The sequence below is a fragment of the Coloeus monedula genome, assembly GCF_965178545.1.
Source record: "Coloeus monedula genome assembly, chromosome: 1".
NCBI lineage: Eukaryota > Metazoa > Chordata > Aves > Passeriformes > Corvidae > Coloeus > Coloeus monedula.
Window position 1 is genome coordinate 17,992,659 of NC_138781.1, and position 23,180 is coordinate 18,015,838.

Genomic DNA, 23,180 nt, shown 5'->3' on the forward strand with positions numbered 1-23,180 from the left:
AATATTAATTGGGCAGAGCAGTGGATAATAATTCATACAGCAACTGATTTCTTTCGCTAAGAGAAATTCAGCTGCAGAATTTTTTGACCAGAGTCACTTCTCATATTACAGAGGTTGTGGCTACCCAGAACTGAGATGCTCCATCTATATTTAAAAGTCTCTTATATTTAGATCTCTCAAGAGAAAATGAAATGTCCATTTCATTACAGTTACTTTGATATTTTGGGAATTCTATTTCATTATGGTTTTAATTATGTGCTGTAAATCTTAAGAATGACAACAAGCTTATATAGGTTACTTTAATATGAAAATCTTTTCTGTCTGCATTGGTTAAGGATGACAGGTTTCTTGGAAAAAAGCCTGCAATGCCAGTTACTAAGCACTTAAATGTGCATCTCTCAGTGAGACAGTAAGTAAAGACAAGGGAACTGGTTTATTTTATTTAATGCTTCATTTCTATCAAAAGAAACCTTTCTAATACATCAAGACATAGAAGCCTGCTCATGCCATGTGACAGTGGAAATTATAAAACAGTAAGTCCAACAAAGGCAGATTGTCAAACCTGGGTATGCTCAGCTGCATGCAGTGAAATATTGTGTACGTAATTTGTGGGTACAAATAGCACAGGAATTGTGCCTTGACTGCGTAAACAAGACATCCTTCTGCAGTATATGGATGAATCATAGAATCATAGAATGGTTTGTCTTGGAACGGACTTTAGAGATCATCTAGTTCCACCCACCCACCCTGTCGTGGTCAAGGACACCCTCCACTAGCCCAGGTTGCCCAAAGACCCATCCAACTTGGCCTTGAACACTTCCAGGAATAGGGCAGCCACAGGTTCTCTGGGCGACCTGCTCCAGTGTCTCACCTCTTTCGGAGCAAAGAGTTTCTTTCTAATATTTAATTTAATCTCTCCTCGTTTAGTTTAAAACCATTCCTTCCTTTTCCTATATCTGCCTGTGTAAATCTCCCTTTTTTAAAAGCCCCCTCTGCAGTGAAGAAGGCCAGAGTCTTCTCCTCTCCAGGCTGAACAACCCCACCTCTCTCACCCAGTCATTGTAGGAGAGGAGCTCCAGCCCTCTGATCATCTTCACAGTCCTCCTCTGGACCCAACCTAACAGGACCATGGTTCTCCTGTGCTGAGGACCAGACCCCACCCAGGTGTGGTTTCACAGTGAACCACAATGGTAACTCTTTCAGCCACTTTCTGAACTCAGACTCGGACTGTAGGTTGCCCCTTGTAGCCACCTGACAGAAGGTAGGGAGATCAGGACTATGAGGTTTGGCATGTTACTCTCTGTTGGCTACTCACATTTCAAGTCCTGACACAGCAGGGAGAGCCACCCCTAAACAGCCATCTGTCCTTCCGTTTTGCAGGTGGATACAGCACAGCAGACCTGATTGAAATTAGGGGCCTGGTTTTTTCCAGGGATGTTAAATATAGGATGATACTTTCTCAACTAGATGCAGGATTAGCACAGTCTGGTTTCCTCTCAGGAACAGGGCAGAGGAATCCATAATGATTGAGTCCTTTGGGATTTGATTTAAATGCTCTGGAGTTCAGAAGGTTCTTCAGTCAATCCTTTGGATGGCCATGGGTCAGCACAAATCCATATTGTCCCTGTCTGTTCAGTTAGAAATACACTACACTGGCCTTGGAGGGATTTAAAAAAATTATTTTGGCAAAACAGAATTGGGAGGTATAAATGGATTAAAATTCATTTATTGCATCGCAGTCAATCTTAAAATAATTACTTTCATGTCCTTCATGCAGAGTTGTATGTGTTTTGTCCCCCTTAGGGCTGTTCTGACATCATAGTAAGAATTTCAGGGAAAATGAACAAGGATGCAACTTGTCAAATTGGAAACATTTTGAGTTTACCATCACCAGCATGTGAATGTTCAAACACAGAGTTGCATTACAATAGTACTTGCCGTTGACTTTTTTCTTGATTAAAGTAATATTTAAAATTTGCTTGTAAATACATTCATACTCAATGGAAAAGGTAAACAATTCAATTTAACAGTCAAGTTAAAACATATTCCCCTGATTTAAGAATGATTATACAGTGATGATTCCATATTCAATTAGAGTCAACAAAATGCTACATCCTTTTTAAAATCTTTTGTTTATGGACATAAATGGAATTTCCCTTTTCTCTGCAATATGAATTATTACTTGCAGTTATTTTGTGTTGCTTTTTATTTTTTAAATATTTAATATATTCAGATTTGCTAAGGGTTTGGGGTTTTTTCCAAATGTATGCAGTAACAATTAATTCCCAACTTCTGTTTTAAATAAATGTGGCTGCAATTGTAACCATCTGCATATGAACTGAAATAGTATTGTCTCAGTAGGTAGCAAAGCCAGTGTGACCCTGATTCCTCCAGTTCTAAAATAAATGGGAAGACCAGAATTATTTAATGAGAAATGAGTGAGTTTCTAATGCTATGAATACCACCAGTTGCCGAACCAGTGAGAATTTAATTTGTCTTGCTACCTCATAAACCTTGATCTCAGTGGGTAGATCATGAGGGGATGGAAAGTTCTAAACCCAGTTTGTGAACACAGGTAGAATTTTTGTGAGAAATACATGTCACTCAACTGAGAGTTTGAAATTATGATATATAATGTGAATATAAAGACCTTTATGATATGATTATTTATGACAGAAGATGATGGGGATCCAGGGGTCAATATAGAGACAGAAAATATTCAGGTAGGAAAAAATTACATTGAAGTAAGGGCTAGTGAGGAATAAGATACTGTTCAGGATGCTATAGGTAATTACAGAAAAGCTACAAAGTTACAAAAATAATGAGCTTTCCATTTTAACCATCAATTCAGATAAAGAAGGACAATTTTCAGTGAAAATCATCTTGAAGTGTGTCTTTTCAATTCTCTAAACAAGTCTCAAAATAGCAATGGATTAATTGACTTTCAGGTGCTTCTCTCAGAAGAGAACATGAAAATATCTTAGCAATTCTTGAAGAGAAGTGAAATTATTTAAAAGGAATATTCGTTGCTTAAGTGCTTAAAATTATGGCTATTAACAGACTACATGGTATGCTGATGTGTCTACAGTAGTCTGATTCACTGCATCCATGAGTGAGTGACCTGCTTTAAATTATTGAACTGGATAAAGCTGGGTTCTTAACCAAGATGATGGAAATGTGCCTTATTCATGTAATAACAAGCTGTCAGTCAGAAATAAATGTAAGTATAAATATAGATGATACAGACACAGATATAGGTTACATAGCTACATACATAGATTCAGATATTTATACAGAAATGCAAATATTAAATTCTTCATTTTATAGCCTGGAAAAAAGGCACGTAAGAAATAATTCCAGTTCTCATAACTCAGTGAAAGTATTTATGCTAATTTTGATGAGTTAGGGCCTAGAAGAGTCCCTCAAGAATTAAATTTGGCTAAAATGCTTATAGTTCAACTATTTCTCAGAAGGTTTTCTTTAAGCATTCAGCTAAGTTACTTAGTTACATTACTAAGCTAAGCAGGAGAATTGTTCATGTAAGTCTCATTTCTGTATTTTAAAGTGTTTTAGTCTTTCTTTAAGAACAGTTTTAATTTTACATCTTTTTCCTGAGTTTCAGATAAACTTTACTATAACTTGGCTTTTTTTGTTATTTTGTTATTGTCAACAATAATTTCTAATCAACCTTGATAAAGAAATATTTCTCCTCTAGCCATAGATCTACCGCAGAATATCCAGACTACAGAAGAGCAGAAAAAAAGAAGACAAGGATTAATTTCTTAGACTTCCAAGTGCAACAAAAATGGACAGTGTTTGAGGACGGTCAATCTGAAATTTTTGATTCGTAGTAACATACTCTGAAGTTGAAGTATTTTTAACTTTAGCATGTTGCAATCATACAATTTTGGAGTGCAAAAATAGCATGGGTATGGTGGTTTTTAAAAAGATAAGAGATGGTTACATTCAAAAGGACTTGAATCTATTACATCTGGTGTCATTTGTGCTGTCAGTGGCTATTTTATCTGACCCAAAATCCAAGCAAAGGAGATTTTGGGGAGCAAGCGAAAGAGTTCTTTAATTCCACATTTTGAGTTAAAGAATAGTTGTCTCAGGCAAAATTCTGTTCTTCAGGACACAGGATCAGAAGGTTTGGAGGTAGCCTCTCAGAGGACATTTTATTTTGGCTAGCTAAGAAGGGATGCTTGGGATGTGTGAGTGTTTATGACTCATTGTGAATGAGGTGGGTTCTGTTTGTGATACACAAAAGTCTGATGGCTTCATTGACTGGAGGTTTCACACTAGTTTCCTTCACTCTACGAAGACTGTCTAATAAATGCATAAGCCTTGCAAACACCTACTATGTCACTAACTAGTCCAGTTAGACACTTTCACTAGCATGTCTTGGTAATTGCTAATGGTTCTGGGAATTTGAGGCAAATGTATCATTTGTTCTCTCATCTATATGAAAGGATTTCTGAACTGTCTTCCTTCTTTTTCTCCCATCATCAACCTCTAATACATTTAGCAAGCTGCTCATCTTTTGGGGCTGATCTGGATTGAGTCTTGACTGGCCATTGCCTTCTTTCTACCACCATGTCTACAGTAATTTCCACCGGAATTTTTCACAGATGATGGATGGAACAAAACCAGGCATAACACAGCCTATGATTCCTTGGTTTTCCAAGTGCAATCTGTGATTCCATCCCATATCTAGGTGCCAAATTTCATTTAGCATTCTTCAGAGTCCTGCTCACCAAAGTCCAAAGGGCCAAGAGAAGCTGTAGGGCTCCAAACAAAGCATAGAGAAACTGAAATGCAGCTGCATTTCACTATGACCAAAAATGCGTGGAAGATGTTCTCCATTCTCTTTTAGCAAGCCAGAAGCACATTTCAGATTACAAAATAGTTGCATGTACTTCTTTTATTTCTTTATACCTATCACTCTTACTGAACACTGAATATTGGCTGAATTAAGAAAAATTTTGTGTTTGGGGGGTTTTTTTGTTTGTTTTGGCGTTTTTTAGATACTGAAAGACTATCAGCTAGACTGTGTTAAAATAAAAAGAAACTACACTTTCAGCAACAAGAATGTCATGTTGTTCTGATGATTTGAAAGAATTTTTGCTACCTTCACTGGGGCAATGTGGAGCACAAAGGAAAACAATGTGGGAATACTATTTCTGAAATACTTCAGCAGTTGTTTCCATAGAAAGATCAGCTTGTCGGGTACATACGTGTATTATGTCTTGTTTTCAGAACTTTGGAAAGAAAAAAATGTGTTAGTTAGGCAAAAAAGAGTGTTCACTGCATTATCACTAACAGAAAGGAAAATATTCCCTTAACTAGAGAAAATTCTTAGAAATAAATTCATTATTAATTTCCTTTAAAGCAAGCCTAACCTTGATACTTTAATATTATTGAAAAGCAGCTACAAAAAATTCATCATTTCAGCTATGTGAAGGAGTATATTGCAAACTGTGACCCAGCAAAAGACTCCTCCAACACATAGTGATGTTTTGGCTTCTGCACAGGGATTGATAACATTCTCATGAATAGTTGATTAGGCTGTAGAGTACAATGTCTGCATGCATAATTGAAGCTGTACAGAAATAATTGATCTAATTACCAGTGCTATATAGCATCATTCCAGTTATAGACCTGTACCACTGGCTGATGGCTGCCCTACAGTTTCTCCTCAAGGAGCATATGGGATATTTTGAAGGAATCCTTGATATTTTCAATAACTCTTTTGCCCTGAAAAGTCTCTTCTTAACTGCTGATAACTGGTTTGAATATTCTGTAGTAACCAACCTCATCCCTGCTTCCATATTCAAGTAAATTATCAGAAGGCATCCAATCTATCTGGACATACAGATTTTCTGTTTTGTACCCCTACACCCTCTTGTCATGTATGATGGAATGAACAAAAAATACTAAGAAAATGAACAATTTTTAAAGAAGAAAAAGCCCTCTTTCTCACTTCTTCCCAAGTTTAAGTATTTACCTACCTAGCATTAATCACAGGATACGCTTGCAAAATACTCTGCCTTTCCCCGCTCATGAGATTATTGCCACAGGCTTTCTGTGAAGATTTTGAACATTCAGCTATAATAGTATGTATGGGTAGAATTCAAGTGCTCAAAGGGGTTTCTTTGCAAAATCTCTCATTTCCACCTCTGTCAATGCTGATGTCTTGTCATGTGATGCTGCATATGGGAACACAGTCCCAGAGCCCTTATTCAGTATTGACCGCAGGAGCTTTCCCTGGGGACATGGAGGTTTAGGAGTCACACACCAGATGAATGTATACATAAGCACACACCAAAAGAAGCAAGTTATCAGGAACTGTGTGTGATAAGTGTCAGCTGAGGATGAGGAAAAGGCTTCTCAGCATTTCCAGTCTTGAATTCATGGGTTTGTGTACCTACAGTAACAGAGACACAACCTACCCTAAAAACCAGCAGTAATAAATAAATACCAGACAGAAAATAGAGGTTATTAAAATAAGATTTTTAAACTACTAAGCACAGTAGATGGTCCAAAAACAGGCAAGGATTTATTCTTCCAATAACAGAAGGAATTTGCTTCAAAACATCTGATCATATGCTCAGGGAAGAAAACTCTGAAAAGTTTCAAATTGAAAATGGCATGGTCAAGCTTTCCAGAGAAATATACTTAGAACATTGCTAGCCCATTTCAGAAAGGAATGGTACAAACATACTTGATTTTAAAATTATCAGTTTTATGTCAAGAATGACAAACTAAAATTTCTTTTCAAGGTACCAAAGCCCTCATAACTGATGCAAACATAAAGAAATGCTTCAGGTTTACGATTCTTTTTAAAATATCCATGATTGATTTATTGCAAGCTGTCAGCTTATGGAAATATTATTGACATCAGCTGAGAAATTTTCACTTAGTGCAATTATTGTGAAATTTCCTTTCTAAAAGGGTGAAATGCATCACTTTGGTTATACTTGCAAACAGTATGGAAGTGAGAACAGTTTTGGTGCTCCCTGTCAAAGCACCAGTGAAATCATCTCTTGGTTGTATCCAGATAAATCCCATGGATAAATCCAGAAAACTCTGTATACTGAGGTAGAATTAATTGCAGTAAATCTCAGGTATGTTAATTGCTTGGAATTTTTTTCAGCTTGGGAAATTATTCTTAAAACAGGAAAACAACATAATGTTTAAATGCATAGGTTTTTTCTGTGAATAAGTTTGCTGATGTTTAATGAAATAAATAATTACTTAAGCAAAGACATGAAAAAACAGATGCTGAGGAATGTATGATAATATAAATCAAGTACATCTTAGGAAGTGAACTGTTTCTTTTATCTATTCCTGAAGTTCCTGAATTTAGGATTCAATGGGTGCATCACTTCCCCCAATTGTCTACCTCCACATACAAGTTTAATAATACAATAGATTCATAGTAAAGATAATTGTGACTTTATCAGCTTCAATATCGGTTCTTTATTCCCATACAAATGTAATTTTATCTAAAATGTAGTATGTAGAACCTTAAACCTTTTAAAGGTAAAGGAGGAAATCTTATGCTAGGTTAACATCCTGCAAAACAAAATATTTTATAAATGTTTAGGAAACATATTAAATCCCTTTATCTTAGACAGGTTCTAGCTTGTACACCTGCCCCCACCTCATCTATATACTTTCCTTTTTTTCAAATAGACCTTTCTCAATTCTTTGCTACTTTTGTAAAGCAGTTACAAATACAAGCTGTAAGCACAGCCTTGCTGGCCACACGTACCCAGGTGTAAAGCTTCTGCTGTGCAAGAGGCTCCTTCAGGGCTCTGGGCAGTCACTGCTCCGTGTAGCACATGAAGTGAAAAAGCACCACGCACCTAAGTGGGTAGTGCATGACAATAGTGTAGGCAGAAAAAGTTAATTCAGCTGAATTAAATGAGGTGCCAACTGTAAAGCACCGGGCCTAGGCAGTTACACAAACTGACTTAAAGTTTCCTACCTTCCTCCCATCCCAAAGTTAACTTCGCGTGAGGGAAGATGCCGGGTCTGCCCTGCTGCTGGGCGAAACGGGGAATGTTGATTGCGCCTAGGTCTGAAACTTAATTGCTCTTTCAACACGAAACAGTGAGCTGGCGTGAAGGTACCATGGGAGCCCTTGGCAGCAGGGGGAAGGAGACACTCGTGGGCTGCGACCCACCTCCAACCCCGCTTCCAGCCGCCGCCCCCGCACTCCGGGCCGCAGCCCCGCGCCCCCGGCACGGCCGCTCAGCACCGCGGAGCCGCTCCGCGCCCCCGCCCGCGGGCGGTCCCGCAGCCGCAGCGCCCACTGCAGACCTCCTGGTACCCACAGGAAGCTTGGGAAATCGCTTTGCTTTTTTGCCAGCTTTTAAAGGTGACCCCAAGCACTACTTGTAGGTATTTAAAAGAGTGTTATTGACAGTAATACTCGATTATTAAAAGCTTGGCAAAATCCATCCGACTGTGTGCATCAGCTTCCTCATAGATAATTTCCCCTTCGTGTGGATTGGGTTGAAGCTGAGAGTTTTGTCTGTGGATATTTTTTACTTTAGTCTCATTTTAGCATGCGAGCACAGAGGAATATAGAGAATGCACACATTGCAGCATTAAAAAAAGGAAAAAAAGTTCATCTAGTAACTTGGACTCAATATTGTAGGAAATACTGAAAATCTGCACCTCAAAGCACCTCTAAAGAACTGAAGGAGCCTGTCCATGGCCCAGGATCCTTCAGTCCTTTAATGATGTGAAAGAACTCCACTAGGTTCAGTCATGCCTTTACAGAATAATCCATAAAAGTAGCTGTAAAGTCATCCCGTCCAGGTGCACCACCTGCTATTTGGATGCATAATTAGCACTGTAGATAGAGGTAGAAAACTCAAAACAGTTGTAAACTGTCTTTCAACTAACTTACATCTGCCAGTTCGAAATGATGCTGCAGAGATCCACCTTTAGAAATGGCAGAAGAAAGTGTGCAACACTGGAAGGTGAAGTTTTGCCACAATATTTACTTTCCTTCTTGTTTAAAGATGATAAAACCGAACACCTACAAACATCTATGCTTTCCATTGTATAGCATCCAGTGCTGTTGATTTTTATGTACCCAGGGAGAGTTTTCTCACAGTCTGGTGTTTGCATCTATTGACTTTGTAATCTATAGACAGACTCTTAATGAGCAGAAAAGACAAGAATCTCAGAGATAAAGCCTTGGAATAACAGTGGGTCTTTACAGCTTGCCAGTAGGAGAAAGCTCAAACATAAATATCTGATTTACAGAAGTAACACAACTTATTTTGGTAGATTACATTGTTTCTGTTTCAAATTACTCTGTCAATCGAGGAGGAAGAGGTTAAGAGGTCATATTTTTTTAAAAAACGCTTGAAAGGGCTCTTTCAAGGGATTTTTTGTAAATTTCACCCCCATATTTAAATGTTGATTTGTGATATTGCAGAAGCTCTACTTTATCTGTCAAACATGCTGATTTTGTGAAATGTTGTTTTACAAATCCCCTCAAATAGACAGGAACAGGACCTAACCCCCTACCTGTAGACTGAAATGTAGTGATTTGCACCACACCCTAGTTCCTAGATGTGACATGTCTTCGTCACATCTCCGTTTCAAGTTTGATCTTCTTCCCCTGCTGGGTGAGGCAGTGTTGTTGTTTTGACCGGTTTCCTTGGGAATAGATAATGCAGAAAACGACAGGGGCTTTTTAAGTAGACGCGAGGCCAGTGCTGAAAGTCGCCTATGTTGAAAACTTTTAGACCAGTGATTAGCCAGAAAGAGACGGGGAAGGAGAAGGGTTAGGGTGCAAAGATCCCCTGCGCCACAGTGGTGCTTAACTTCACTTGAGTATCAACACAAGGCCCTGGGTGAGCCAATACTGGAGACGGAGCCTTTTGTTCCTCCCATGCCCTTGCCGTGTAAGCGCCCCCGGGGTGGCACCCACGGCCGGGGAGGGCACCCGGCGGGAGACCCTCAGCACGCACGGGCATCCCGCCGCCCTCCCTGCCGCCACGGGGGCCGGGGTGCGCTCCGCGGGGATGCCGAGAGCCCCCGGTGAGCTCCGGCCGCCCGCCCGTGCCGTGCCGTGGTTCGGGACACCCGAGCGCAGGGAGGGCACCGCGGCCCTCGGCGTGACACTCCTCCGGCGGCGTGGGCAGCGCCGGGTGGGCACTGACACCTCCTGCTTCAGGCAGAGGCGTTCGTGGGCCCGTGGGCGGTTTTGCCCGGAGAGGAGGCGCTGGAGGCCGGGGGCGATGAGTTTATCAGCAGCGCGTGACGCGCGTGGGGCGGCCGAGGCCTGCGAGGAGCGGCTGCTTGGCCCCGGAGCCGGCCCTGCCCGCTGCGCCTTCGCTTTTCCAAGGGCTCGATTTCCCGGCAGCCGGCAACAGGAATAAATTACGAAGCCGCACTTAATGTTAGTGACTCTTTAAATGGAATTTTTCATTCAAACTTTGTCATTAAAATAGAAAGGCCTTTTGGTTGTGACCATACAGGCATAATAAATTGTATATGTTTGCGATACTGAATGAATCTTGCCCATATGCTGCACTGCAAGGCTACATGAATGAAGCATTTACCAAATCAGGCCCACCACATTAAACAGAAAAACAATCTTTATTCATGGTAACTTATCAGTTACAATTAATCAACCTCAACAATAGAAATTCTGATGTGTTCAAGCAACTTGAAAGCAATAGGTCATCTCCAGGGCAGCCATGTTGTGTCTTTGTGCCTATGGCTTCAAACAAAGCAACATCTCCAATAAATGTACATCCCCACACACAGATGCGTGACTATATCTGTATAAACATCCAGGCGCGCTGAAGGCCCTGGTGTACACGTACGTCTGTACGTAGAAGTGTTTGGCTTTTTGTCATACAAAAAGTAATTGTTTTCCAGGGGGTTTTGGGGGTTTGGTTTTGGTTTTTGTTTTGGTTTTTTTTTTTTTTTTTTTTTTGGAGCTCCACAAGTTTAAACAAAAGAAAAGAAATTTCCATTGGATGACCATCCTTTCAGTTTCTCTGCTGCTATGTGAATAGCATTGTGCAAACCATTCCAATGGTATTGAAAAGGGGTAACCATTGGTTTGATTTGGTTACACGGTTTCGTAAAGAGCTCCCTCCCACTGCCTTAGGGTCTGTGAAAGGTCTGTGACCTGTTTAGAACTGCCAAGTGAAATGTCATGTCGCCCCTCCCAAATGGGAGTATCTGCATTCATTTGATCAGTATAAAAAATGATTGGGGATGGCGAGATCAGGGCTTTTGAATTGCAATTTATAGCAGTTTACAAAAATGCACATTGTTGGAAAAGAAAACATGGAAGTGTTTCTTTCTAAATTGCATTACCTGTGAAATGTCATTAGTCTTTTTAAGATATTGCATCCTATTTTTTATGATCTCAGAGAGAGACTTAAATGAAGAAGCTGAGTGTTTGCTTGAGATACGAAGACATAGCGCACTACCTACAGCACCTGCTAAGTTTTGCCATCAGCTGCTGGAGGAAATGTTTCCCCATTCGTCTCCAGCTTGCGTCCATAGTTCTGCTGTCATCACTTGGTGGTACCGTGTATTTCACGAGATCTTGTCATTTTAGTGCAATGACACGAAGCTGCTGCTTTCTGGGAGGGTGGTTTGTTCACGTCCAGGGCTCAGCATCCTCCTACTTCCCGCCGAGCTCTTTGGCCACCGCCTCCTTGTCCGGAGACGGCTCCGCCGAACGCCGAATTTGTTCCTCATGCGATTACCCGCACCTGAAAAGAAACAAAACCAAAGCAAACCAACAACAATAGCAACGAAAAAGGAAGGATCGGTTACACTGATTTTAAACTATCCTTCCTTCAGTGTGTCGTCTCTTCCGCCATACATCCCGAGGGCTGCGCCCTTAATGCACCCAGCCCGGCGGCTGGGGGTGCCGGCGGCGCGGGTCCGGAGGAGCGCCGTGGCCTGGGGCTGGGCACCTTCCCTTCCCCGCTGCGTGCCCGTCATAGGCCCCACACCCTCAGCACTGCTTTGGGAATGTCAGCGCTGCTCGTCACCGGGGGCGCAGAAGGGACCACACGGGGGGCAGTGGCGGAGCTGCTCTGCGAGAGGTGCGGGACAGAGAAAGGTGCAAGGGAGAGAACAGCGGAGGGACACGGCTGTTTGAGAGGCAAAAGCGAAGGATGAAGGGGCCCCGGGTCTGCCCGGGACGGCGGGTGCCCTTGACTGTGGTCGAGCCAGACCCCGAGGGCGGGGGCGGGCAGGGATGCTGGCGGCAGGGCCGACAAACAGGACAGGGAGCCGGGGGCTGCTCCTTCTCCTGCAGGTGCCGAGTCGAAGGGTGAAGCTCCTCCTCATGACCTCTCCCCCTCACCTTGCAGGTGCCCCGCTGCCAGCAGCGCAAGGGCTGGCGGCTTGCTCTGAAAAGAGCACCCCGCCCCCCGAGCCAGCTCACCGCGGCCGCGGCCAGCGGCCAAGTCACCCCGGGACTTCTCTTCCCTCGCCCAGACCGAGCTAAGCTTTGCTCGCCTAAAGGTGATACCTCAGTAGCACTGAGAGCCTCGGAGCGGCACCGCCGCGACGCCACGTTGCCATGAGAAGCCCTGGCGGGCCCTCGCAGGCGCAGAGTACTGCGAGGGCAGAGGGTGTCCCTGTGTCTCCTTGGGCTGATCCGGACCCTGGGACGAGGGGAGATGGAGTGTCCTCGCCAACGCCACGCGAACGTTGGACGTCAAGTTCCGCAACCAAGGAAGTGGTCACGGCACCAAGCCTGCCAGAGCTCAAAAGGCGTTTGGACAATGGTGTCAGGCACATGGTGTGATTGTTGGGTTTGCCCTGTTCAGAGACAGGAGCTGGACTTCTATGACCGTTGTGGGTCCCTTCCAGTACAGTATTTTCTGTGATTCTATGACCATGTTCTCTGGGTCCGGCACACATGCTCTTTGTAGCTGTCACCCAAGGCTGAAACGTTAGAACGGGACAGATAAATTATTAGGAGTAAAAGCCTTGAGCGGCTTAATTGGGAAAAGCAGTCCTGGTTCCAACCAATGTCCGTACAATTGCACACTGCAGTCCACCATTATTCGAGCTTCATCTACTATGCACTATATACCACCGTCTCCAAAGGATTGTTGCCCTAGAAACTTGTTTTAAATCTCCAGCTATATATCAACACCTTGTTTTAGCAGTCCTTGGCTGAATTACAGTTACACAGTTTGGCGCTTCTTTCAAATTTCCTCCCATCAGTTTGGCCAAAGAAAGGAATTTTTCTCCTTTAGAAATGAATTGGCTTAATTAGTAAGTAGATTAATGGCAATTGCTGGTGAGTTGGTTTCCAGCAGAGTTTCACCAGAGAGGGTTAATCGGAGTCAGGTCTGGAATCTTTCCCAGAACTGGCTGCCAGCCATTTCCGTCAACCAATCAACCCCGTAAACAAACGCGCCATCCGCTGAAATAGAGTTTATTTCTTACTGTCATCCCGCTGGAGTCATTTCCCCAAACAGCCGCCACCTCGCCATGGGTTTGAAATGGATCGCCCTGAACTCGGGGCTTCTAATTTCCATCGATTTCCCCAAATACTTTGAAGCGTTTCTCCGGCGAAAAAGATTTGTTGGGCGCATCGGCATTCAGTAAACATGTAACCTGCTTTCAGCAGCCCTCGGCTGAGATTGTTCCCTTCTAAGAAGCTTATAATTCGAGGCAAAACCAGTTAACATTACAGGGCGATTCAAAACCCTTTTCCAAAGCCACTGTCTCAAACGTGGGGCAAGCAAGAAAAACATCAGCATTGATTTTGACACCTTTTTCAGCCTTTCCACTTATTTTTTTTTTCTATACCGATACAACGTATTCATACTTCGACTTGCAGCTGCATTAGTCTTGCAAAAAAAAAAAAAAAAAAAAAAAAAATCCCTGCTGAGAAATGCATATAATAGGAAAAACAGATCGGCTGGACAGCAGCGTAATTAATGCCAGAAAGGGCTGAGGCCGGTTTCATAGTTTGTCTTTTGAGGATATCAAGACGAGACCTGGTGAAAAATGACGCATGCTTTAACATTTCAGAAAGCTGGCAACTAGCAGCGCTACCCCCCCTCCACCCCTCCTTTTTTTTTTAACTTTATGCCTCTGAACAAAGGGGTCGGCAGAACTAGCTAGGTTGTAATGAGTTCTGTGTCCCTAGCACATTAAGTGCATCATGGAAACATATTGTATCGAAATAGTTTGGAGGAGAATACTGGGGATGAAAGAGAAAGGGTGCTTTGATCAGCTCCCTGGGGTCCTGAGTGCGCGCAGACCGACTTGCAAGGACTTATTCAGCTCCAGCGAGACACACTTACAACGCCATTCAAAGAAATTTGCATATCTGTAATTTATCACATTTGTCCCTAACATTTTTGCAAGGTAAATAAAAGTTGGCTGAATAAAAAATATCAATCATCACAGGGCGAGGGAGAGAGAGAGCCGGGAGCAGGGTGAAGTGTTTGTTTAACCAGACTCCGTTTGGAAAACTTCTGCTGAACGCGGGGTAAAACTCACCCCGAAGCGTTTTGCAGTTTATTTCAAGGCGGTGACCGCGCTTGTGATGGCTACCGGGGCTCCGCGCCCCGGCCCAGTCCAGCACGGCCCGGCTGGGCTCGACCCGGACCCGCAGGGCCCGGAGCTCCGGCATTCCGCGCCACCACCACCCCCCCTCGCGCAGCACCGAGCAGCACCCGAGCCCCTCGGACCGCGCCTCGGCCCCGCAGGTCCCCGGAGAAAGGGCTGGCAAAGGGGAAGCGGGGGAGGTGGAAATATAACGTCGGAAAGGGCCCCCGCGAGGGCCTTGTTCAGCTTCAACCGGCGGCGACCGCACCGCCACCGGCATCTTCAACTTGACCTTGGCGAGGGGTCCGCGCCTTCGCCTCATCTGTCACCCGTGACCGGTGACAGTGATGCATTTCACGCATTGTCGGGGCAGGGCACGGGGAGAGCCGTCGGGGACGGGACGGGACGGGCTGGCGGCGGAGCGGGTGCGGTGTGTCCGGGCGGTGGCGGGGAACAAAAGTTATAGCGAGACGTCTGTGCGGCTAATTCCGTGAAAGGCGCGTCCCGGTCGCCCCCGCGGGAAGGTCAGTGTCGCGGGCTGCGCTCCGCCGTGGGGGGGCCACAGTGCTTCGCGCATCCCCGATTCCGTGCTCCCCACGCCGGAGGGCACGATCGGTCCAGACACGTCCCGAAGGCACCGTGTTTTCCCCCTTTTCCCAAAACTCTACCCTTCCGAGCCCACCGGCGGCGATCAGGCACCAGAGAGGCTCTCCGAGCCGAGTTGAGACCACAGGGGCTCTCCCCACTCGCCCCAACGAGCCTCGGGCCACTTCTCGCTTCAGCGGCAAGGGGCAGTTCCCCGTAGTCTCGCCCGAGTGGGGGTCGGCGCCGTCGGGGGTGCCCACCTCGCCCCGGGGGCGTCCCTGCCCGCCATCCGCTGGGGAGCCGTCTGCCCGGGTCCCAGCCGTGGCTCTTGCCCGGGACATCTTTCTGCCCAGGGCCGGAGCGCGGGAGGCTGGGGCGATGAGCGGCCGCTCTGAATCTGTCCCGGCCCTCGGTGAACTTGGGGACCTGTGCAGCCGTCGGGGCGCTCGGCGGAGACGTTCCCCAGTACGGGAAGCCGCCTTCGTCCGCCCGGGCAGTGCGGAACTCCTCCGACGAGGAGTCCCCTCCGCCCGGTCCTCTCACCGCGCCCCGGGACGGCAGAGGGCTCGGGGCCCCGTCGGGGCGCGGGGCGCTGGCGGCGGATGCTCCCCCCCGTGCGACCCCGCCACGCTGCCAGTCCTCGGGGAGCGGGCACCCTCCGAAGGCGGACCCGGGGGCTCGGGCCGCGCCGTTCCAACCGGAAATCCCGGGGCGGCGAGGATCAGGGGGCCCGGGGCGGCCGTGGTCCGTCCGGGCGGGGCCGGGCTGGGCCGGGAAGAGCCTCTTGGCACCCCGGTGCTGTCCTGCGGGGCGCCACAGCGGGGCTGACGCGGCGGGACCGGGCCTCCCCTGCCTTCTCCAAGCCGCTCGGCGTTCCAGGTTGCGCAGAGCAGGTGCACGGGGAAAGCGGGGGTCCGCGCCCATCCGGGGCGGCAGGCGGAGGCTGGGGACGCGGGGACCGGGGCAGGCAGGGAGCGGGCGCTCCCGTGGGTCCCCTGGGGGCCGGCTCCGGGCCGCCCGGTCGGGCATTGCACCCGCAGACGGAGAGTGGAGCGCTGCCTCCGGAGCCGGCGACGCCGCCCCAGGGGCCGTCCGGGGGGAGCCCCGCTCCTTCCGGCGTGGCCGCCGCCAGACGTGGCCCCGTGGCGCGACGCGACGGCTCCTCGCGGGGCCCCCTCCTGGGCCCCCCCCGGCGCGGCCACCGCACAGGGGCGGCGCCGCCCTCGCCCGCGGGGGCGCCCGGCAGACGGGCCCCCTCTTGGAGACCTCCATGCGCAACGCAGGCCGGCGGGCGGGAGAGCCCCGCTGCCGCCGCCCGCTGCCGCTCGCCGGGGCCCCGACGGCGGCGGGTCCGCACCGGGGGCTGCTGCTGGGAGCCGCCCCCGGCCCAGGCCCGCCCCGCCCGCCCCCTCCCGGCCGCGGCGGCGGCGCGGGGAGCGGCGGGGAGCGGCGGGGCGCACGTGCGCCCGCGCGGGGTCCGGCCCGCGGCGAGGCGCGCGGCGGCGCGGGGCGCGGGGGCGGCGGGGGCCCGGGACGGCCGCGCGGGGGGAGCGGCGCGGGGGGCGCGCGGCGGCGCGGGGGGCACGGGCACCCCCCTGAGCTCGCGGGACGGGCCCCGGGCGCGGCGGCGGCGGCGCGCTCGGCCCCGCCGGGCGGTCTCCGGAGAGGCCAGCGGCGGCCGGGCGCGCCTTGCCTGCAGCCGGAGCCATTCATCCCCCGCCCCTTTGTTCGCCCTGAGAGTAACGCTGTGAATTAAAAGAAATGACAATATTTCGTATCTGCTCGCCCGGCCAGGAGAAGGGCCCTTGAGCCTGGCAAAAATCAGGCGGATCATTCATCGTGCCACCCCGCACCTGTGGGCTTGGCATTGAAAACCCCGCGGACCTCTTCCTATTCAACTTAATTATTCCCCCAAGGCGCACAATGGTTGAAATGGAGCAGGTTGGAGTCTGTTTATTGGTCGTAAATGTTTTTCTGAAGATCTTCTGAATCTCATTGTTAGCTCGTTGTTTGAGGCTGCCCTCTTTCTTTCAGACGAGAGTAGCCTTGGACTTTTCAATTTTCAATCGTAACATCTGCTTAATCGTACGGATCAAAATATGGAGACACAAAACATATGTAATGGTTGATTTGTTAAATCCTGGTAATGAGTTATTAACAAGGGAAAACAATAGGGCAGGATGGTGAGAGCCTTATGGTAACAGAGTCACTTTATGTAACGCCTGACGTTTCCCTTCTTGATAAATGGAACTAAGGTCTGAGCGCCAGGTGATAGCAAGAAAATCAATGTCTTTAGGGGCCGGCACCGAGACTTTTTTTCTATGTGAAAAATTAGGAGACATAAAATTTAATTGGCTGATCAGGGGAAAGCAGTGGTCTTAAGTTTAATTGCCAGTAGGCTTAGCGAGGGAGACAAAACAAGATTTGGGCCTGTTTGTTTGCTTGCATCCCAGCGCCGAGTCCAAGTGTATCGTTGAAAATGTGTTTTATTATAACACATGTCATGCTTTACAGTTCCCATATTGTGTAAAGACAATAGTTAATGGTACATTAAAGACAAGCAAACCATGCCAACACGTCTTGGACACATTGTAAGGGCCTCTCTCTTTGCTCGCTTTAGGCAGCTGCAGTCCAGGACCCAGAAGCACAAAAAGAACAAGTTTGAAATACCAGGTGCATCCGAGAGAACCACGACAGGGATTGATATGTTATAGCCCAGGACATGAACCTAGCAATAAAGATATCATTGCGATTGTTTGCGGCTTCCACGCCATGTAAAGCCGGAGGCGCCGGAGCAGGCTGCTTTCTGGCAGCGGAGGCTCTGCCTCCCCGGGCTCCCCCGGCGCCCTCCGCCAAACCCGAGCACCTGTTGGCCAGACCCCGGCCCCGTCGTGGGAATCGCCTCCCGCCCACGCTTCCAGGTCTCGGCAGCACGGTTTGTTGTGGAGTTATTTAGGACCATTCCCACCGGCTGCGGGATGCTTTGGAAAGCGGGAGGTTTACCAGGGGACACTCAACTGGTGTTTGTTCGACCTCGCAGCTGGTACTCGGTGCCAGCGAGAGATGCGTGAATGAAAGAGGGATGAGATCCCGGGCTGGGGAGGCTTCACGCCCCGCGCCTCGCAGTGCGCTCACCCGACTGCCGGCAGATGAGAGGCCCTGGGAACCGCGGCGGGACGGGTTCACAGTGCCCACGGCAGCCCCTGCCTGCGCACAGCTCTGCCGAGAAGTCACGCACGCCTTCCTATCCCCTTGCTGTCTGTGCAGGCGAGCGGTCTGATGCTTCGCGTCCTTTGGGTGGGGGGCTTGTTGTTTTTGGTTTTTGTTGTTGTTTTGGTTTTTTGGGTTGGGGAACTTTTTTGTTGTTGGGGTTTGGGGGTTAGGGGTTTTGTTTTGGTTTGGTTTTGTTTTTTATGGAGGATTGCCCATTTCGGTAATTAAGTTGTCTTTACACCTGGAGCATCACGAGTGATGCTGCTTCCAGAAGCACAGCATCAGCCCGCATACCTAGAGTCCGCACCTCCCTCCTGTGAGACTGCGGGAAGCAAACTGCCTGCAAGTGCCTCTAACACTCCCTCCTACCCCAAGCGGGACTGAGGATTTCCCCCCCCCCGCCCCCTTTTGTTCTCTCCTACCCTGCTTTGCAGCTCCCGCGGGGATGCGGGGCTGGGGGGAGCGATGGAGGGAGGCGGGACAGTCCCGGCGCCCGGGCGGGCCTCCCCCGCCCCTCCGGGGTGCCGTCGGGGCAGTGCGGGCGCGGAGGGGCGGCCCCACGGGAGCCGGCGCGGGGTTTCGGGCGGGGAGCGGGGCTCTGGGAGAGGGGCAGGGAGGCGGGGAGCCACTGCCCACGGGGCCTCGGGGGGCAGCGCTAGAAGGTGCAGCTCACGGCCGCGGGGAGGAGGGGACAGGCAGCTGGGTGCTGGGGTTGCGTGGCTGTCGGTCACGCCTTCTCCACGCTGGTCCGTACCGCGCCGAACCTTGTTCCGCACCAGCAAACCCCCCAAAGCTGCCGCAGAAGCTGCGAGCCGGCGTTGCGGGAGCCGCCGAGTCCCGCCGGGTCCCTCTGGGCCTGGGGACCTGCACAGGCGGTTCCCTCCTGCCCTGTGCGGCGGATTTTGTTGCAGGAGCGCGACGCTGGGGTGAATGGATGATGAGTCAGTCAAAAGGAGCTGTCAGTCTCTTTGAAGATTGCGTTTAAAGGGACTTGCCAAGTCAAGACGGGAGAATGACAAGATAGAGACCCTGGTGCTTTACATGCGAAGGCCGGCTCTTCCGCTTCATCTGCACCATACTAAAGGATGTGTTGAAGCATTGAATCACAAAAAGTGGCACGCCAAAGAAAAGGTGCCACATAACAATGATTGTAGTGTTTTAATTGTGGGGGATCGCATCACCAAAGCCAATTGAGACGAACGAGGCTATACACAGAAGGAAACGGTACAACACTTCCATAACTTATAATTAAGCTGAAGTCCGACTAACATTTGACTTTCTAATGAGTGTAATGAGATTACATGCCTGATGGAAGCATTTGTGAAAAAGCGACTTTCTGTGTTTAATGAGGTCCTAATACAGGACAAGATCGAATTATAGGTCGGCTCATTTTCTCTCTCAAAGAGCCCCGTTTAAGTTCAATGACACCGGTGCCGCCCGCCTCCCGCCGGGCGCGGCAGGGCTTGCGGCCGGTCAGCCCCGCCGCAGCCCGGAATCGCACGAAAAGTGAGCAAATAAATAAGCAATGACGCCCCCACTCAACCCCCGCCCCGGCCCAGTCTCGGCGTGTTTGTGTGTAAGTAGCTCCTCTAATTGCTATTGGAATAGATCCATGCCATCCGCGCTAGGGAACTAAATGTGTTTAACTAGGTTAATGCAATTAGCATGCACGCAACATATTGCTCCTACTTTGCAGCAGATTTGGAAAAAAAAAAAAAAAAAAAGCAAGGAGAGGGAGAGATGTACTGTATATGATGAGTTATAATTACACCTTGGCTCACCCGGGCCGTTCCCATCCGCCTGGGCTCCGCACGGGAACAGCTCTGCTCCGGCCGCGGGCCGGGCTGGGCATCTGGGACTCTGCCGGGGGCTGAGCCGTCGGGGCTGAGCCGCGGGTGCCACGGGAAAATCAGCACCTGCAGCGTGGGGCCGAGCCCCCCGCCCCAGCCCCGGGGGGCCCCCCCCGCCCCCGCCGGGAGCACTTGCAGCCCCCGGCCCGACCGGCCACTGCCGCCCCCACCCCTCGCCCCCGGGCAGGTGCAGCCCAGCCGTCCCTTCCGCAGCCGGGCACGCTGAGCTGGGGCTACCAGAGCGATTCTACCACCAGTTGCACGATGGCTTTGCCATCCCCCTGCCGCCTCCCCAGGGCGAGGACTGCGGGGGCTGTTTCCCAGGCGCGGCTAGTGGGAGAACCGCGAAAGACTAGGGGCAGCCGTCAGAACCCCAAGCTTGCTCGGCCCCCAGCCTCGTCCTTCCCTCCCCGGCAACTTTAGGGAACAGCTTTATGCAGCTCCAGATAGCGCGCCCACTCTCCAGGTTTGTGTTTGGGGGCTCGGATCGTCCAGCTGGAAACCACAAGCAGTGCAGAGACACTGAAAGGAGGGGGACCTTCTAGAGATAGACAAAGACATCAGTTGGAAGCACTTCAGGAGCGGACGTCAAAAGGGGTGGAGAGAAGGCGAAAACGCGTCGCCGCCCGTCCCCGTCCACCCGACGCTATAAGAGCAGCCCGAGCCGGCGACGGGGCAGAGTGGGGCCAGCATCTGGGCCGAGCATGCCACTGGGTCTCGGGGCCCACCCCTCCTGGAGACCGGTCCAGGCGTTCATTGCAAGGCTTCCTCGGGATGCGGTGAGGCTCTCGGCAGCCTCTTCCCACAAATATACTGCTCCGCAAGGTACAATTCGGGTTTATTATTAACAAATACAAGGCAATAAATTATTTTCACAGGTTCTGTCATATTTCCCCCATTAAAAAAAAAAAAAGAGAAAGAAAGAAAGAAAAAAGAAAAAAAAAGGTGCTGGTGGAATAAAACTATTGCATATCTTTAAAAATCAAGATAAATTATATAAATTATATATTCAAACCAGACGATTCTACCTCATTATCACTACGCCGTAATAAATAGATAAATAAAGCTGATTGCCCTTAGAGTCTGAATCTTAAATTACATTTACAATATAGGTCTCTACATACAGCATGTACAGAGCGGGCGGGGACCACCCGCGCGGCGCCTCACGCCACGTAGTCGAAGGGGGGCTCATTCTCTATGTCGTTGACGGAGGGTTTGTTGTTCACCTTCCGCGGGTCCTCGGGGGTCCACACTTTGGCTGTCCGGATGATGTTTTGTTCCTTGAGCTGCTTTTCATCAGTCCACGACAGCGAGTGACCGGCCAGAGGGGGGAGTCCGTAATCGGGGTCGCTCGGGGAGGGAGATCCTGGAGGGCAGGGGGGAAAAGGAAGGCAGGGGGTTATTGCTGGGGCTGGCATTCCTGCGGAGCGCGGTGCCGGGCCGCGCCGGGACGTACGGGGCCGTGCCGGCCAGCCACTTACTTGTGCCGCGGTGGCAGATGATGATTTTCTTGGGCTGGCTGGGGCTCTCGCTGCTGGCGCTGCGCAGCGGCAGGTCGGACTGCACCAGTTCGCTGAGGAAGTTGATGTAGCCGATGGCCAGGCGCAGCGTGTCCACCTTGGAGAGGCGCTTCTCGTAGGGCAGAGTGGGGATGTGCGAGCGCAGCCCTTCGAAGGCGTCGTTGATGGACTGCATCCGCCGCCGCTCCCGCACGTTGGCCGCCTGACGGAGCTGCTGCAGCTCCGCCTCGGAGCGCACCCGCCTCCTCCGCTTGGCCGAGCCCAGCGCCTGGAGCCGCCCCCCGGGGGACAGCAGCGCCGCGCCCGCCGCCCCGCAGCATTCGTAGGCGAAGCCGGGCGAGGCGGGAGACGGCGGGAAGGCGGCGGGCGGCGCCGGGCAGCGGTAGCCGCCCTCGGGGTCGCCGCCGTCGCGGTAGTACTCCTGCAGCTGCCGGCTGAGGAAATCCACGTCCGGCTCCAGCAGCCCGTCCGGGGTCAGCACGTCCCGCGGGGGCGACTCGGAGAAGAAGTCCTCCTCGTCGAAGTACGGGGGCGAGGAGAAGGAGTCCAGCCCCCCGGGGAAGTGCTCCAGCAGCACTGTCTCCATGCTGCTCCCGGCGCGGACGGGGCAGGGGGGCAGCCCCCGCCGGGACGCGCCCGCAGCCGCTGTCGCCGGCCCGCTGTCCGAGCCGCCCCGGCGGTGGCGGGGCCGCCGCCCCCGCCCTGCCCTGCCCGCCCCGGTGTGGCGGGAGGCCGGGCCGCGCCGCCGCTCTCCGGGGAGGAGGCCGGAGCCGCTGGCGCGGCGGGCCGGCACGCGAGGGGTCTTATAACGACATCCCCGGGCGCGTGCCGCCGGCCGCCGCCGCCAGCCAATCAGTGCGCGCCGGGGGGGCCGGGCCGCCCGCCGGGGACACCGCGCGCGGCCGGGGGCGGGACCCGCCGGAGCCCCCGCCCGGCACCGCCCGGCCCCGCTGCAGCCGCCCGCACCGCGCGCCGGGCGAGGGGCCCCGGGCCGCCTCTCGAGCCGCTGCCGAAACGCGCCTCTTGGCTTTGACACAGCCTTCCCTATCGGGAAGCGCCACCCCTGCGCGTCTTGCCCCCGGCGCTTTTCCCGCTCCGCCGGGGCCGCCAGTCCCCGCCGCCAGCAGAGCCTCTGCCGGAGCGGACATAGCGGGGATCGATGGCGCGGGTTTTTTCGAACTGAAGGCAATTCTATCGCAACATCAGAACACATCACTTCAGCTCTTGCGCCCGGCCGTGCATCGATTTTGACCTCATCGGGCCCCGTTGCGTTTTCTCTTTTCCCACTCCCATTGCCCCTCTCCGGACGAGCTCGCTCGGAGGAGGCTCTGTTAATAATTCCCTAACTGACTCTCACTGATTAAAGCCTTAAAAATTCTCACTGTGAGTGAAATGGATTACCCGCCAGATTAGGAAAGGATTATCTCTGTCATTA

The 23,180-nt window shown here is 50.5% G+C and overlaps 2 protein-coding genes across 2 annotated transcripts in view; both read right to left on the reverse strand.

Moving 5' to 3' along the window:
• Positions 1-11,692: 11,692 nt before the first annotated feature.
• Positions 11,693-23,180, reverse strand: part of MSRB2 (methionine sulfoxide reductase B2) — a 43,838-nt gene continuing 32,350 nt past the window's right edge. The window contains exon 6 of the mRNA XM_082296108.1: positions 11,693-11,765. Within this exon, the coding sequence (XP_082152234.1) occupies positions 11,748-11,765 (18 nt within the window). The 3' untranslated portion in view covers positions 11,693-11,747. The remainder of the gene's footprint in view (positions 11,766-23,180) is intronic.
• PTF1A (pancreas associated transcription factor 1a) lies at positions 21,389-22,331 on the reverse strand (the record flags this gene model as incomplete). The annotated part of the gene is made up of 2 exons (XM_082281034.1): positions 21,389-21,591; positions 21,707-22,331. 2 exons carry the CDS (start codon positions 22,329-22,331, stop codon positions 21,389-21,391), a joined length of 828 nt encoding a protein of 275 aa, XP_082137160.1.